We start from the raw sequence: 18,726 nt of genomic DNA, 5'->3' as shown, positions 1-18,726 counted from the left end.
GAACTCGGAGATGGAAAAATAAAGCGCACAGGTCCTACGAGACAGCTGACACAACCTCTGTCACTGTTCAAGGCCAGTGGCAACAACTCTCTAAATGGAAGTATTCAGGGGTGCCATCATCATCAGACTGCCTGCTCAGGACCGTTAATGAACAAAGACCCCTGTTCAGCTACGAGGACCCAGAGATGACAGCATGCCACTGTCCCCTGTCTGGTAGAGTCCCCGACAACAAAGACCTGCCAGCTCCACAGTAACAGTTTGACCTGTATAGACATTGCACATTATGAATACGTGCATATTTTTCACCAACTTGTCAGTGTGTGTATATATATATATATATATATATATATATGCTATTGTTTACATTTGCCATCCTTGTTCTAGCTGGAGGTCTATGTGCATATACCTCCCTGTGGCTGTCTGTTCTTGCAGCTATAGGAACCAACGTTTACCTTATTGTACTCTGAGCTTAACCAGTAAAGCAGAATATGACCAGTTTGGGAAACTCACACCCAAACTACCAAGATCTTAAATTATAGTTTCATGGCACCATCACATAAGCACTGGGGGTATGAACAGTATGGCAGAGATAAGAGCCCAGTCTCTAAAGCTTATCAATTCCTATTTTAGGTCAAACTCATCCTCTAATTTTGCAGCTATGAGTTAGTATCAGAATCTACAGCAAGTGATTTTAAGTGCTCAAAAACTGTGATGAGGACCGCCCTATTAAATTGTGCATTATTCCTAATTTAAAATTACTTTCAAATGAAGTCAGTATGCAGCGTTTCATTTAAAGTCTGATAGTAGATAAGTCCAACAACTACAAATTAAGTATACTTAATGACACTGCCACCGTGTGGTTAAAAAGGTTATCACTTTGGCAGCCATGTTCAGCTGAAAAATCATAAATGAATTACAACAGCTACCATGTACATGTATTTTAGGCTTAAAATGAGTGGGATATGGTTTTAATAACCATTTATATAAAACACATCTTTAACATTCTACTCATTTATATCAGCTAGATTGAGCACTATTATTTATTACACTTCAACAATGCAATACAATTTAACAGCACCACAAATAAGTCTTTAGAATTTGGAGTTGAATCAACAACTTGATACTTCAAGGTAGAATTTATTGCAGTGATGTTATGTTGCATTACAATAGCTGTACTTTCATATTGACAATTACGCCCCTTCTGATACTTGTTAAATCCTTCAGATTGACATGGGTGCAATGAGGACAGGCATTTAAAAATCACCACCTACAAGGTTTTATTCAATCACGTGAAAATCTTGTGATTCTCAGATGGGACAAAAAAAAGAATTAGTCAATGCACTACAAATATTTTATGTTACATAGACGAGGCAGTTCATCCTCTGACTCAGACACCCACTGTGCCCCACCAAATAAACATGACAGAACATCATTGCCATTTTCTTAACACCCAGCTCTTGAGCACTGACTCAAATCTGCTATCAAAATATGCTTTGCACATTACAGTAAAACGTGGCAACTAAAACAAACTAAAAGACAAAATAAAAAACATATGGATACAAGTGAATCTTTTTTTGTTTTTTTACAAAAGGTAAAATGAAATCATACAAACTGTTTAAATTTACACAATGTATCTGACAAAGACAAGCGTATTTTTCACAGCAAACTTGTTTGCCAGACCCGTTCCATTTTACTCCTTCGGAAAAACAAGAAAGCTAATGAGGGCGCGAGGCGCAGGTTTGCAATCGGGACATTCAGTACTCACACAAAGCTCTTGAGCTGAGAAGGTCAAAAGTACCATTCTGGCACACAAGGGTGGGGAAGGTTTGAGGGGTCTAAATAAAGGGCTAAAATGCCCGTTAACAATTAAATATATATCAATGACGCTTTCTGGAATGTCCAAAAGCTCTGAAAAGTGATGAAACCAGAGTCCATTCAAAAAAAGTAAAATAGACCAAGGATTTAGTCATCAAACTTAGTTTTCTTCCCCTGGGGTTTGACGCCAAATCCACCGCCACCTCTTCCACCTGAATTGAGAAAAAAAGGCAACTTAGTGTACTGGCCGGCATTCACAACTGAATATATTCAGAATATTCAGTGTGATCCAGTCGAAGCAAAAAACCTTTGGCATTGTCCAACTTTAACAACAAATTGTATTTTACCTCCAAAGCTACCACGCCCACGTCCACCTCCTCCACGGGGGCCTCCTCTTCCTCTGCCGCCACCGCGACCACCGAAACCACCACCGCCGAAGCCTCCACGACCTCCTCTGCCACGGCCGCCGCCAAATCCACCACCGCCGCGTCCTCCACGGAAGCCGCCTTCACCTTTAGGCTTGGCGTAGTCCAGGGTCACCTTTCTGCCATCAATTTCGCCTTCCTCCATGGCCTCCTTGGCTGCCTTGCAGTCATCCTCATTGTTAAAGTCCACGAAGCCAAAACTGCAGGGGAAGATCAGAAGGAGGGCTTAGTTATACTTCACTAAAGTTAACATATATGGTAATGGTTTAAATGAGATAAAACTGCTAAACGGATTTAATATTTAACAGATATAGCGCTTTACAAAACTTTTAGTTCTAGTCACTCAATGTCTGATGTGAAACGATCAACACAATGTCAACTTCAACTGTAGCTGCCTGCTTAACTACAATGTTAGGCTACTTCTCATGTGCGAGTGAACGGCCAGAGGAAATATTTACTATTTTACAAACTTACCCTTTTGATGACCCCGTCTCTCTGTCTGTGACTATTCTGGCTGCTGCGGCGCCCTCAAACGCATCCTTGAGGGTCTGATCGCTTGTGTCCTCAGAGAGACCCTTGACAAAGAGGGTTTTTGTTGGACCTGGTAGAAAAGAGGAAATCATTAAAACTATGGCTTCAATGGCCCTTTAAGATGGAATCCACCACAATGATCCTAATCTGGACAAATAAACACTTGATTAAGCCTGATGCAAAGACCAGTTAAGGACTTTACAATAAATGTTGTATCACAGAATTTCAAGAGTTCATGTCTTCATTCAGTTCAGATGCACATGGTAATATTTTTAGACCTACCCGAGTTTCCTCTGCCCCCGTCTCTATTACCACTCTGACTGTACTCCAGTCGGACGGACCGGCCATCAATCTCTGTGTTGTTGAGGTTTTCCAGAGCATCCTTAGCCTCCTCTGTAGTCTCAAACTCTACAAAAGCAAAACTAAGAAAAGACGCATGACATTAGGAGACGGTAAACATATGACGTGCTGCAATATGATCACACATCCCAAAAACAAAATGGCAGTGCAATATCTCTTAATTCTGCTTGTTGCACAACAGACATAAGCAACACCCATATCAGAGGGTGAGCCAGTTCTGCCTGTACATTGACTTTACTTCTCGTGCGAATCCATACAAAATCATGGGTAAGATTAAGAGGCGCTCATGAGAAGGTGTAGCAGTTTGAGATTCATTGCAAAGCATTTTATGGATGAAAAATGACAAACACAATATCATTAGACAATTACCCTTTAGGTCTGCCATCTCTCTGTGGAATCCTAATAGAGACGGCCTTCTCAAATGTGGCCTGCAGAGCTTCCTCTGTGGCATTGAAGGAGAGATTATTCACCACCAGGGTTTTACTGGCTGCTCCGGCCACTACGGGGACAGAAGGAGAACGGGAAATCAGAGTGATGAATACAAACACTTTAATTATGCTTTACTATGAACATGCAGCTCTAGTCACAAGGCAACTACTGCATACAAGTATACAGTATAATGCCAATGACAGCAACATAGCTTTATAAAATGTTAAAGGAGTTTACCTGCTGTCTGTGGTGCTTTCTGGCTCTTATCTCCAACATAGTCAACCATGATGGACCTCCCCTGTACATCAGCTCCCTGAGCCTCTTCCAGCATTTTCTCTGCTTCAGCCTCAGTTTTGAACTCTATGTAGGCAATGCTGTCAAATGGAAGAATAAATTATTGTCATGAAGCTATGGATACATATATACTGAGTGCTGGTCATTAATGGCAGGTTTCAGTACATGGAAACAAGTTGGACACTTTGATCCTTCAAAATTGCGATGCCTTTGTAATGTGTACAATCAAAAAAGACAACAATGTTACAGCGATTGAGGATAGAACCGGCAGACGATAACACACACCGGTACCGAAGACATAGCACTGCATTTATTTTTCCTCCGTACATTTCACACACGAGTACTGGACAACCACGTGTGTGCCAAGAAATGGAGGGTGTGTTGCAATTTTCTTCAACCAAGGTAGTATTCTAATTGGAATTATGCAAGTCTATGATCAACTGTTTGGATGGTCATCAAAAATTAGTCTTACTCATGGAGCTTTTTTGTGCTCCATGCATTGTTTTCCTGCGCAACATCATCCAGACTAACAAAAAAGATTAATTACTTATATTAAATGCTGGCTTGTTCTTACCCTCTATTTGAACCGTTCTGGCCTGGCGGTAACCTGACGTCAACTGCATCTTCAAAGACTTCCTTCAAGTCTTCGATTGTCGCAGTGAAAGGAAGGTTTTTCACAAACAGTGTCCGTGCATCTCTCTCTGAGGAAACAAATGTCAATGTCAGTATTGGGACCAGCTTCTTCTCAGAAATTATGAATACCCCAAAGATCAGATTTAACTTAATTCATTTATGATAAATGCTAGACCCAACCAAAAACAAGAATGTTACAGCGATTGAGGATAGAACCGGCAGACGATAACACACACCGGTACCGAAGACATAGCACTGCATTTATTTTTCCTCCGTACATTTCACACACGAGTACTGGACAACCACGTGTGTGCCAAGAAATGGAGGGTGTAAATATAGACATTTAAGTTGATTGCCTGGAAAAATCCTAGTTGCAACTTTGTTTTACCTTTCTTGCCATCCTGTGAGCTGTCCTTGCTTCGGGCCTTGTCCAACTTCAACTCCTGACCCATGACCTTCTTGCCGTTGAGCTCCATTGCCTTCTGCATGTCCTCTTCAGATGAAAATTCAACGTAACCAAATTTCCTGAAGAGATTAAAGAAAAGGTTAAAAACGTATGTACAGTGTTGCATCTACAGATATGTTTGAGGATATCACTGTAAAGTATGAAACATGAAAAAATCTTCCAACAGGCAAAACAACTCACGGGTATTTCATTTACAATGACAATTTGAGAATATGTTTACTTTGTGAGAATATGTAACCAGTGAATTACTTTACTTTAATTCACTACGTATTACAATTTTAAAAGATAAATCATCCATCTCGGGATAAAATTGCCATCCAGTGGAAAACCATTACATTAAATAGTTGACGTTTAAAAAAAAACTGCATGTTACAGCGATTGAGGATAGAACCGGCAGACGATAACACACACCGGTACCGAAGACATAGCACTGCATTTATTTTTCCTCCGTACATTGCACACACGAGTACTGGACAACCACGTGTGTGCCAAGAAATGGAGGGTGTAACGGTAGAAATGTCGATAAGTACTCATATTTGCTACAACCGACTACATGTTTTCGTTGATTGCTTACTTTGATCCACCCAACCGGACTTCAGCGACCTCAAGGCTGTTCTTGGAGAAGAATTTCTTGAGGGCTTCTTTGATTTCGTCGAAGTCTTTGTTGGAGTTCAAGTTTCCAACAAATAGACAGAACCCTGTTAAACGAGAAAGAAAATGACCAGAGTTTCATATTTTGTGTACCAGCCAGATAGATTCAGAATAATTAAAGTGACATTATACATCAGTATTAAGCCCCTTGCTGATTAAGATTAAAATGTGATTGATGGTCAGTGCATAATTCTTACCGTCTCCTTCGGACTTTGCTTTCTTTGCAGCAGGTGACTCCTTCTTGCTCTCTGCCTTCCTCTTTCCAGATGTTACCGGGGCGTCTGTAGACAGAAGGGTTGGAAAAACTTGAATTCAGACAAATTGGGTTAAACCGTCGTCAGTCTCCGTTTGCCTTCATCACTACGGCAACTTTGTGGTATTTCACTTTTTTGTTATTTAATTTGAAAAAACAACAAAAAAAAAAACACTTTAAAAGGGCATTTCAACCAATGATACTCTGGGAATATACATGCGCTAGATTGATAGGCCACGTTTTAGCAGGTAAACCACAGTTAAATCTTTATCACCAAAACTCACCATCTTCCTCATCGTCCTCATCGTCGTCGTCTTCTTCATCATCATCATCATCGTCATCGTCGTCGTCCTCCTCCTCCTCAGATTCTTCCTTGGCCTTGACCATGCCGGCTTTCTTTGCCTTTGCTGGGGCAGGAGTGGTGTCCATCTCTTCCTCCTCAGAGTCTGGAGAACCACAAGCATAATTGAGTTATTTTCATAGTCAATGTGACTAAATTCAAAACTACTAATGACCGGACAACATCAGATTCATAAAAGGTGACATCATACAAAATCAGCATTAAGTCCCTTGTTGATCATCATATATTCTCCTATGACTGCAGCACATAAGTCAGGAAATCTACAATGGCTTTATGTCTCATTAACTAAAATAAGGAAAGTAATGAAAGGGTTGTCTTACCATCTTCATCTTCGTCGTCAGACTCCTCTTTGGCAGCCTTTGCAGCTTTTTTGGCAGCTGGTTTGGCTGGAGTGGCCTTCTTAGGTGGGGCCTCTTCTTCAGACTCATCTTCATCAGAGGACTCCTTCGCAGGTTTACCCTTCACTGGCTTGGCAGCAGGTTTAGCTGCTTTCTTGGGTGGTGGTGCCTCTTCTTCAGACTCATCTGGAAAAACACAAAAAGGAGTTCATAGTAAATAATTTAATAAACCTATAAAGACATCCTTTATTTTACAAGGGCAGACTTATATAGATGCATGTATGACACACGCAAGATGGTAAATGAAAGACCCAATCACTTTGATCCTTCAACATTGCGATGCCTTTGTAATGTGTACAATCAAAAAAGACAACAATGTTACAGCGATTGAGGATAGAACCGGCAGACGATAACACACACACGTACCGAAGACATAGCACTGCATTTATTTTTCCTCCGAACATTTCTCTCACACACACACACACTGGACTACCACGTGTGTGCCAAGAAATGAGGGTGTTGCAATTTACTTTTATGGTAGTATTCAAATTGGAATTATGCAATTCTATGATCAACTGATGCATTGAGATGGCAAAAATGCCAGTGTAAGAAAACTAAATATCTAATGTGACTTCAAATAAATGTCACAACCCTGTTTTTCAATGAACACCAACAATACATACCATCCTCATCGTCCTCATCTGACTCCTCTGCTTTTGCAGGTGCTGCCTTGGCTGGTGCAGGTTTACCCTTTGCTGGAGTCTTTTTTGGTGGGGGGGCTTCATCTTCTGACTCCTCGTCTTTTGGTTGATTTATAGCGCATAACAATTAGTTACCTCAACAAATCTGCCTGTACATCAATTTTTTGCTCATCTTAAATATGGGTGCATACATATACATACATAGCAGAATGATTAATGACTGATTTTAAAGGTATATTGTTCTATAGATCCAGAACAGCTACTTAATGGAGTTTTTTTTCTTGCACTGACATCAAATGAATGTGTGCTTTGTTATTGCTTACCAGAATCGTCATCCTCCTCACTTTCTGCTTTTTTGGCAGCAGCACCATTTTTAACGACTGGGGTAGCTTTTGCCAGTGTGGCTTTCTTTCCCACTTTAGGGGGTGGAGCCTAGAATAAACAAAAACACATGAAATCTACATTTTGCTTTTTACATGTTAAATACCCATAAGTACCCTATTTTATGTAACAGAATATTCCTAACTTAAACGTACCGCTTCTTCCTCACTGCTTTCCTCTTCACTAGATTCCTCCTCCACTTCTTTGGGGGGTGGAGGGGCTTTTTTCTTCTGAGTTGCCTGCTTGGTTGCTGCCTGAAAAAAAAGGAGAAAAAAAAATATTAAACACAAATATGTATTTAATTGTTTTAGTCAGATCACTCTACATAGCTTTTACATTCTGCCGAAAATCCAGCAACATGCTTCCCCCGTGTATCCGGTCTCAGCATGCTGAGTAACACTGGGGTTTTCGCCATTAGTGACAAAGTTGACGCCAAAACTAATTATTTAATCCCTGTGCCAATAATTTGCGTGGGCCAGACACGCGCCACGTTTATTAATCGGCACATGTCTAGGCGGTAATGTGTTCTCTCGGTTTTAGTTTGTCCACCTCGTGGTGTCACCCGGAGCAGGCGCACTACCCACGTGGAGCCCAGGAGGGCGGGCTGCTAGCTAGCATGTAGGCTAATTTGCCGTCTGAATTTTAAGCGCATGCGGAGCAGAAAAAGAAAACTGCTGCACGAGGGAGGACAACGCACTTAATTCAAACGGGTTATGCGAAAGAAAGCATGGTTAACCACACTGTGATCATTAGGCCAACAAGTCGACGGAATACTCACGTTACTGCTCTGCATTAGACTATTAAAGAGCATGCTAGTGCTAATTCACTACACGTTAGCTAGTACATACATTTCAGATCCAACCATATTTTTTGAGTAAACGTTGTTGAGACCCCGTGTGTACGACCCCACATTCAATGCGTATCCTGTGTCTCTCTGAAAGCCATGCTTAAAAATCGAGCGCGCGCATGAATGCCATCTTGAGTATCGTTACCCGCTAGCAGGCAAGGCCAGAAAACCAACAGCAAGGTACAAACATGGCCGATCTCGAACAAGAGGGAATGTTATAAACGCCTTCAATTGCACTGTGCCTTTTCAACCACTCAATGCCGCATTCATTAACGGTGTGATTCATCGAGAGAAAGCATTTGCAGCGAGACGGTTCCCCCCGGTGTCCCTTCCGTTTTTCACACAAACGCAGCAACTTATTCGCGAAGGCCTCATGCGTAACAAAACAGCTTTCGGTCACAAACGCAAACGTGTTAAACAGTTAAATGGATGCAATGCGGTCTTACCTTTGCTAGTTTCACCATGCTGCCGATGTGCGTTTCAATGAAACACGAATAACTGGACGTTTGAGAACAAGTAACGGAAGCTCTTAACGCAGACACGTGGCTCAGCCTACTCGGTGGGACATAGAGCAGGAAAGACTGAGAAGTCGAAGCCGCGCTCGTTACTCTCCTGCTCTGCGCGTTCAGGGCGACCGCTCACGTGACTCTTTCCGCCAATCAAAGGGAGGATAATTTGCATCGTGCCCGCGCATCGCTAATACGGACGTTGTATTAACGTTACCATAGAGGTAAACCACGTTTTCACGAATACATACGTGAACGACCTAAATAACCACGTGTTAATGTGTTCGTTGATTAAGCATCTGTAAAGCAATGCTTTTTTCGAAAGACAGTGGTCACGCTGAATCTAACGGGGAAGTCTAAAGGCATTTCTATATTAACTTTAAATGTTTAGGGAAATACATTGTCGACTATTTCATGAATGTGTAGCTCCCTGAAATATGTTATTTAATATGTCTGTGTCCATTTTTAATAATGTACATTCAATGTATGTTAATTCATATGTTGTTATTCCAATGTTTGAGAACATTAATTACCTGTGCACATAGTGACTGCGAAGGGAAGACAGTGTTGTGTTGACCCTTTAGAAGAGAGCGCTGTCTCTTTAAGAGAGTGGTTAGGAAGTCATGCAGGCTGAAGACAAAAAAAATGTGCTTTTGTTTAACCGTGGATGTGTAATAATACAAGTTGCAAACCTAAGAAAAACGTGTTTGTGGACAGTTCGTTTTAAGGGTGCAACAAATACATACAGGTGAATGTGTTGTATGATCACCATATACCGCGTGGGCCACAGAGAACAGAGCGTCTGTATCCCACGCAGCTGTTTATGTGAACCACGTGGTATGAGCCAGTTGCCATGACTGATCAACCACATGGAGCCCGCCATGCGGAACACCAGTTGCATGGAGCAGTATAATGCAACTTCATTTACTCAAAAACCTTGAGCTACTTTACCAATTTGAGGTAGACCGGCCTAATACTTAACTTTAGTACTTCCATGTTATGCTGCTCTGTATGGCATGTCTATAGCATGCTGTACATGCTTGCTTCTTCTCAAGTAAAGTTAACCTACAGGATATGAATTGTTTGCTCCACTACATTAGTTTTCCATACAGTTACCAGTTGCTTTGCAGATTAATACGTCTACAAAGTAGCATGCATTGTTAAAGGTTAGCCTAAACTACTTAACTGTATAAAGTAAGTAATTACTCCCAGCTCAACCATGATCAACAAGTATTCTCTGTAGATCCAACTGTAAATATTCAATACACCGTATTGTAAATATCCATGCTCCCTTTTTATTTTTATTGTACTCATGTATTGTTTCATGTTAAGCATTCCTTGTATGTGTAAACTTACTTTGCAATAAAATGGTTCTGATTCTGATATCTGCCTTTACATTAATGCATCAGAAATAGAAACAGCCTCTAAGAAGTTTGTCGGGAGTACTTCTACTTTTTCTAGTTTAAGTACATTATGTAAAACAAAACAAAAAAGTATAATTTAGGGCTCCTAATTTGTGGTATTAATGCTTTTACTCCAGCAAAATATCCTTATAATTCAGAAAAAGAAACTAAGATAACAAATATTGGCTATATGATGGATATTGGGTCCAGGCCTTTGAATTCGCTGAGTTCGACAATTATGTTTACCAGTCAAGAATATAGACACCAATGCAGGGAAAACATTGACGTAAGCCTAGTTGACAAAACCCTATAAAGTCTATTTGGTGGCAGTTCTGGAGCTTTTGAATGTATCCCTCAATCTTATCATGGAATTGAAGATGTTCAAATTTCTATTTAACCTCTTAAAAGACTTTTCATCGTGAGTATATGCGCTTCAATGTAAATATTGAAAGTTCCCTCTGGACCATGGCAGATGAAAAACACATCTCACCACAGGTTCCATATCTGTTGTAGACTATGTAAGCACGTGTGTCTGTATTACAACTACATGGTGTAGCCTGCAGCGTCTGAGACTCCACTGATTCCCAGGGGACAACAACCGCACATTTGAGTAATTAACCCTCAACACCACACAGAGGCAGCATTGCATCTTACATCCCTCACTTATTTCACAGAGCAGTGCATAAAGAAAACCTTTCCATTTCAGCTGAATGTCTCACAGTATTATAAAGATATACCAATCATTTCATTAGTGAGGTGTTATACAACTCCTTTGTTTTGTTGTATTTTGTCATTCATTAGTTCTCTTTCTTTTTCTTTTACTGAAAAGACATTTAAACTCATTTCTTTTTGCACACATTTTTTTAAGGGGAAAATCAGTAAAGTCATCTTTACTTTTGTTTGTTTTGTAGACTTTTTTTACGTTGACAAAACAACTTATCAATAATCACTTGTCCTGACTGGTGATTAGCATCACAAGTTGAGCAAACCTTAAAAACTGTCTGTCACCTTACCTGTCTAACAATATACATACATGGCTCGGACACCTTTCAGACATTTATATTTAGTGAAAGTGTATTCTGTGTTTCTTATCTCTCTTATAATTTACTGACTGGCCATGGTTACCTCTCGCCCATAGCCAATGAGTTTAAAAACATCTTTGAATATTTTGTTTTGTTTGTTTTAACACACTGAGGGTATTAGGGCTGGAATGATTACACATACTTCATCATATTTAAATGTTAAAAAGATGAGTAATAAATAAGAAATAATTATAAGAAATTAGTTTCTGTAAAACTATCTCTATATTAGTTGAAGTTAAAGGTGACCCCTAGGGGGACATTTAATCGACTGTAGCAGGCAGGCAGTAGTGTTAAGTGTGACAAGTTTAGATCAAATAATTCAGGAACCACGTAGTCAACATCAGTCAAGTGATTCAGCATTTTAGTTCCCTCATGTTTCAGTGTTTATTGAACATTAAAAGCAAGCCCTGTTTTAGGTGTTTGGATTGTATTCCACCTGACTATTGATAATATAAACCTTATATTCTGCAGATATTCTCCATTACTCTTCATGTCTATTAAAGTTCAGGTTAGCGAGGTCAGTATAACACAGCTATGCTGCTGGAGTTGGTTGTGTCTATGAAAGGTCCAGTTCTCAAGGGAAGTCAGTCACACGCCTGTGCACTTCAACACTCACAACTGTTTATCAGTATATTGACATTAGGGAAGCAGACTGGTCGTTGCACGGTCCAGTCTTGTGAGAAAAGATGAGAACACAAGATCTGTTTTCAGAGTCTTATTACTGTCACTCGTTATGTTACTGTCTTTCAACTATGCTGAATTTACAGATGGAACAAAGCTATTCTCTTGCCCCTGTTAACCAGTGCTGTTTTGCAGGGATGTATCACATTGACTGAATACAACAAATAGAGAGTGCAGGGAGGGAGATAAATGCATCCTGTCATATTTCAATTTGGCTGTACATTTTTGTTGTGATAACTCTTTGGTAATGTTATATCAATATTTTTGTCATTGCTAATGAAGTTAAATACTTAAAATCGTGTCTGCTGTAATGAGTTATTGACGGCAGTAGTTTTTTAAATTCTCACCAATATCCCAACTTCCCAAAATCAGCAACAAGATCAGAGCTTTGTCTTTAAACACGTTCATGCTCTTTCATGGACTTTTATACTCGGCTATTTGTTTCAAGGATTAAATATAGAATAGAATACAATTACAATAACAAATATGGAAAAGAGTCCATGTCTGTGTCATTGTGATAGTACAATTGTAACAATGCTAAAAAATTACAAGATAGGGCTTACACTTTGTCATGAAAACTTAATGGCAAAGTTAACTTGAATGGATGGCGGTCCAGTAATAAAAGTTAAACAAAGCTCACAATGTGGAGATTTGTGTTTGACTCGGTGGTGTTGATTAAGTTCTAGTGGGAAGCTGTTCATTGTCGTCCCTTTATTTGTGTTTGACAGTTGTTATCATGTTTTTTATCATGTTTTTGTGAACAGTGTTCCTGCGATTTGGACCCATATGGTTGCCTTTGTATTTTTCAGAGTAAACGTAGCACTTACCCTCTAGTGTTACAGGTGTACTGCATATTGTACAGAGTATACTGTATATACTATATTGTACAATATTATTCAGTGGTCACTCAACCTCTACAAATTAAATCAAAATGCTTCATAGATTGGTTAATGATGGGGTGCACCGTGTGTGTGCGACATGGTGTGTCTAGTTCTTCTTCATTTCCCTCGACCCAATGCTGCCCTGCAGTGTTGGAGTATATTAGTGCAAGTCATGAGCATATATCACGTTTAAGTAAGTTTGATAAACTATTTGGACTACATCCTGTTTTCTTCTGCATTATGTTTTGATGCTTTTAATGGTTTTATGTGAAGCACTTTGAATCGCCTTGTTGTTGAAATGTGCGATACAAATGAACTTGCCTTGCCTTGCTAAATATGTTTACCATAGACACGTTTAGAGTAGTGTGCAGGCCTTGTAACCCCGACCTGAGTTGTATAGTTCACATTTTCAGATCCACAGGAAACCACAGTAGCTCTCACTTGTCATGAAGGGTGGTCAACAACAACTCTGTGAAACTCATTTAACACCAACGTTGGACTCCTTCCCCCGGTAGTAGAGTCAGCGCACATATATGGCCGTTCTGGCTTCCAACTCCCTTCTGGGTGATTATGCCACAAGACTGTGGAACAACCTGTCTCACAAACTCCGGCTAGCTAATTCATTATCACGGTTTCCCTCATAAACACACTTTTATGGACTTGCCTTTAAATGTTTCCATCTAGTTCTCTTGGGTTACTTGTTTGTTTCTTTGAATACATCATATATTTATGCATTTTTCTGGATGCGTTACTGTTTTCTTTTCATGCCTTTCACTTTGGAAAATCTGCTTTAAAATGCATGCCATATATATAGAGATAGGTGTAATTACCATCATCATACAACTTAAAGCTGTGAAAGTAAAGGCTTTCGTCCAGGTTCCAAGAGTTACTGCAACACAATATGAAAACGTACGGCTTTAAGGATCTCTTCATCTCTTCTGTCCCCTAAATCCAACCATGATATTCTTCATATTGCATTGGATGCTACTATTTTACAGGGGACATCATGAACATGTCTGCTTTTGAGGCTTTGGCCCATGAATTTGGGAATGTAATGTTTTTCTACCAGAGGTCATAGTATGAATATGCAATGAAAAGATACAAAGTCATATTTCCATTTTCTTTTGTATTATTTGTTTGCAGTTTTTTTCTTAGCCCATCAGACATATCCAACACACCGTTTTTTTTTTTGCCTGCAAACCGTGCAGAAAATGTTCAGTAACTATAATTTACCAACTTCGTTAAAACATAAAAACCCAGAGAGGATACATGTAAGTGCACATGGAATGTTCTTTTTATCATCTTTGAAAACATTTACAACTATTTGAGACAAAAGAAAAAAGTTACAAACAGAATTGACCTGCAGTTTGCATCCATTTTCAAAATGTTACATAAATAAAACTCATATTTATAAATATCTCTTTTTATAAACATATAAATAGTTTTTAAAACATAAATACATTTATGCAGGGGAAGATGAAGTACATAGGAATGTACAGCAGCAGCAGCAACAATATACAGCTTTGCGGTTTGTAGTGTTTACACTATTGTCCGCCGTCTTGTAGTATGCATCAGTTGACCATTTGTATGGTATATACATATGTATATATGTATATATACCTGCATATATATGATATATATAAATATATATATATAAATATAAATATATATATCAATTTATATGAGGGTTTAGCATCGTCATCTCAGTCTTTGTTTATGCTGGTCGTGTTGACTTTCGTACCGAAAATCTGTCACTTGGTGAGTTTTTCTTCTTTTCTCCTCAGGTGTGAACAAACTGAACTTTTGTTTTCCAACCCATCGTCCAGAGATCTAGAGAAAGAGAAGAAACAGGAGAAGTAGGTTTAGACTGAGCATTCGCAAACTACCTTTTTATTTATTCAGAACTTTTAAGTGCTTATCGACCATGTATTCATCAACGTAGCCCTCACGTTTCTCATCAGTCTATGAATCTCCAAATGTGCTTTTCAGTGTTATATTTCAAGATTCAAGATATTTTTATTGTCATATGCACAGATAACAGACAGTTACTCTGTACAATGAAAAGCTTATTTTGTTAGGTCCTCCTAACACAAATAATTACAATAAACTTAAGGTAAAAAATAAAGAAAAATAAGGCATACAATATAGTAACAGTATTGCACAAAAATAAGGCACAAAAATGTGATGACAGTATTGCACAATCAGTGTATAAAGTGCACTATGCAAGGTGTCTAAAGGTGTTAGAGCGGAGATTGAGAGCATTTTGTTTGCCTCTCAGCGGTTCTCAACATGTCGAGTGTTGTAACGACCTTCAACTCAATGAACACATATCTAACCCAGACTTCCACATTAAACATACACTGCGGCCCACGGGTGGAGTGCCAGTTGATGAAACACACACACACACACACACACACACACACACACACACACACACACACACACACACACACACTCAAGTTAGTCACAAAATCACACTCCCCATGAGGATTTCCCAGTTTGTCACAACCACAAAAAAAAGCCTCAAGCTTCAGGACTAATTGTGCGTCACCTCACTTCCTCATTTCCTCATTCATCATCGCACCCCCCTTTGTTGTTTTTGTTCAAATCCCTTGAGGGAAGAGAGTGGGTTTCCCAGAAAGATCCTGGCCACTGCAGGGTGTCGTTTGTTTACAATGTGTGCACGTTAGCCTGTCTGCATCCTCTCTTCCCTCCTCCAATTCTCGCTCTCCTACTTTGATTTATGCTACTTATTTTCCTATGAAACAGACGGGATCATTTATGATGATGTGCATGAATACAAGAGTGGACTAAATACCAACTGGATTGTTTTCCCATACTGACATCAGTTTAAGTGAGCTTTCCTGCTGTCTTAAGGGGTTCCTGGCAAGAGAGGGAACCTTTAGACAGTAGGACCAGCTTTGATGTTATCAGAAGTTTAAGGCATCATGTTCTCTTTTTTACACAATGAAAAGTCAGAATGTGTTGTGTTTAATATGATTTCTTCATCAAGCTGACCTCTGGCCAACACTGTGAATGAATCGCCTGACGGAATACAAGCATGGCCATCACTCTCCATATGCACTATATTGCTGCCACTCAGATGCTTATTCTAAACTGGCCTCATCGAGGACGCAAAGCACACACTGTGCTGAGACAACCGCCAAGAAAATCTGATTTGAACATATTTTCTATGTTTGTTCTGTCTTTCTTGCTTGCTTTCTCTTTCCCTTCCTTTCTTTCTCCATTCGCACTGTCCATTCTGCAACTTAACTCAAGACCCATTAAGGACCTTTGATGAAACAGAAAACAAACCGTCTGTCACCTATGGAGTCCATAGATGACCATTGACAAAAGAGAAAGCAACTACAATGCTTTCCTTTTTTTCTATGCTCATATTACCATTCTTTCTTCCTTCTTTCAATCCTGTTTCAACGTCCTTTCATAAACTGCACCCGTGACTACGATTTCTTTATTATTTTCTTTCCCCCCTTATTGTTTCTTTCTCTCCTTAACCCAACGCATTACCCTTTGTCCTCATGGTTCTGTTTACGCCATTTCTTTAGGTTGTAAGGAATCTAAGTGTGAGGTCGGACCGTGACTTGAAGACAACTCACCATGACAGCGCTTCTCCAACCCTAGCAGCCCATGCCGCTGATGGTTCCTATTCTGTCCATCTTGTGTCCGAAGCAGCCACTCCGCGACGTGGAACCCCCTTTCTTGTTTCCTGATTTGTGTCTCCTCGGTGCAGGTTGGTCGTTGAGGAGACGAGCCCACATCCCTCTGGCCCGGGTGTCCATGCGTAAATCTCGCAGTAACCGTATCCGAGAGCGCACAGCGTCGAGCCGCCTCTCCCTCTCCTCCGACTCCAGAAACTCCGCCAACTCCTCGCCCAGCAAACTTCTAAGAGACTGGAACACAGATTGAGAAAATAAATAAACCACGTCTCCCTTCGGGAAATACCTTGTGCAAAGAGATTATTTTTGATCATATTAAAATATATGCTTGATCATATTAAAATACATGCTTGGTGCCTCTTTGAGCAGAGCAACTGTTTAAATTGCGGGAAACTTCAATTTGGTGCGTATTTAAGCTCTTTCAAATACCGTGTGCATTGGCCAAGAGAGACAATGTAATAATGTTTGACATTTTAACTATATGAACTGTTTTGGATAGTGGTACGGTCTAATCAAAACGCAAGTTTCGAATAGATCCACAATATGCTAAAGTTATTCAATTCAAAGGACTCAAAGGACACCATCAGTATGGCGCTCGGATTCTGCACTTTCATTTTCACTAAGGTGACAGCTCAATTATGACATTTCAGACCTCGCGGTCTCCCTCAGTGAGGACTCATAGGTCAGGTGCCTGTAGCCCGCTCCTCGGGTCTGAACGCAGGCTGTGGCGTCAATTTACAGCCATTCCACATTTTGCGATCTAAGTTTATAACAAAAGCGTTTATTTCAAATGCAATGTATGAAGTACCGGTGTTATACAGGCGAATACTATGTGTAATTGTTAATTGTCCGTACAAAAACGTTTAAATTGTTAATTTAACAAATAAACTATTAATTCCAAGTAGATAATACACATATTAACCGTTTAAAGTACATTCTTATATTGCTTATAACACATTTAAATTTGAAGGGTTTCCGCTAAACGGCTCTGGTTTCTTTCTTTTTTGGAGCTCTTGTCAAATTGCTTCATTGGGCGCTTAAATGCTCAATGGAGCAAGAGACGGTAGTTATGATGTCTATGGGATCAATTGATATCAAATATCCTGTCTCTTTATAAAATAAAGTGATATAAAACAGGTTTGCTTTGATATTTCAGATTCAGGGTGTGGGGAAAAAAAAGCCTTCCCTGAATTGCTAAACATGACTGTAATTATGAAATATGATGCGTAAAACAACAGTCCTGTGCCTGGACCACAGAACAGCTGCTCACTGCTGAAGCGGTATTCAGCTCCCACGGCCGATAGTGCGAAGCAAATACCCTTTAGTTCAGCAATACGAATAGAAGTAACTTATTCTTACCTTCTGTTGCGCCTGAGATAAAGGTTGTGCCCCCATCCTCACTGAAAGCAGGGTGACCATAAGTCCACACGCTACCAAGTATGACAAGTTCATTTTGCCAAGTCTTGTATTCTTTAAGGGATTCCGCTGCGCTGAAGTTCAGAAAGAGAGACGGTAGCAGCAGCCAATCAGCTGTTAAACCTAAGAGGCTTCAGTCCGTCCTTTACTCCAAAGCTCCTCAAGTGCTTCTCTAACTCTGTGTATTGGTCCTCACCGCTTTATAGCCAGCCCGTGGTGATGTCATGATGAACCTGCGTAATGGTCCTCCTTCCTCGCCAACTCCCTGTTTTCTCTACCTGCCTCTTAGCACGTCATGCCAGGGGTTAATTAGCCTAAATGATAAAAGCTCCGGTCATCGGTGCTTTGGAGGAAATGAGATAGGCTATGAGCTTCAGTGTCCGTTTTTTCCCTTTACTTTCAAACCTCTGGCTGAGATGCAGCGGCTGAAATCGAAGGTAGTTTCAAAGAGTGCGCGTAAAGAGCTGAAGAGCGACTTTGGCAGAGGAATAACTCATTAGGTGCCAGCCGCCCAGTCATATATTCTACCGTGAGAGTGAGAATGACATATCTTCTTTGCAGCATAATTACAAGTATGCCACGGGAATGAAAGAAC

General features: G+C 40.0%; 2 protein-coding genes across 2 annotated transcripts; both read right to left on the bottom strand.

Annotated features, from left to right (window-relative positions):
• Window positions 1–1,337: 1,337 nt before the first annotated feature.
• ncl (nucleolin) lies at window positions 1,338–9,042 on the bottom strand. The gene is made up of 16 exons (XM_079220710.1): window positions 8,932–9,042; window positions 7,794–7,892; window positions 7,581–7,689; window positions 7,240–7,356; window positions 6,539–6,742; window positions 6,142–6,303; window positions 5,802–5,885; window positions 5,528–5,651; window positions 4,876–5,012; window positions 4,429–4,555; window positions 3,798–3,934; window positions 3,501–3,630; window positions 3,054–3,193; window positions 2,715–2,841; window positions 2,163–2,440; window positions 1,338–2,027 (listed from the first exon to the last, which is right to left on the bottom strand). Exons 1-16 carry the CDS (start codon window positions 8,947–8,949, stop codon window positions 1,963–1,965), a joined length of 2,058 nt encoding a protein of 685 aa, XP_079076836.1. The 5' UTR covers window positions 8,950–9,042; the 3' UTR covers window positions 1,338–1,962.
• A 5,698-nt stretch (window positions 9,043–14,740) lies between these two features.
• nppc (natriuretic peptide C) lies at window positions 14,741–18,167 on the bottom strand (the record flags this gene model as incomplete). The annotated part of the gene is made up of 3 exons (XM_079221118.1): window positions 14,741–14,868; window positions 16,656–16,949; window positions 18,075–18,167. 2 exons carry the CDS (start codon window positions 18,165–18,167, stop codon window positions 16,677–16,679), a joined length of 366 nt encoding a protein of 121 aa, XP_079077244.1. The 3' UTR covers window positions 14,741–14,868; window positions 16,656–16,676.
• Window positions 18,168–18,726: the final 559 nt, after the last annotated feature.

The sequence above is a fragment of the Taurulus bubalis genome (genome assembly GCF_910589615.1).
Source record: "Taurulus bubalis genome assembly, chromosome: 7".
NCBI classification, from domain to species: Eukaryota; Metazoa; Chordata; class Actinopteri; order Perciformes; family Cottidae; genus Taurulus; species Taurulus bubalis.
This window is presented reverse-complemented; position numbering and strand designations above follow the sequence as displayed.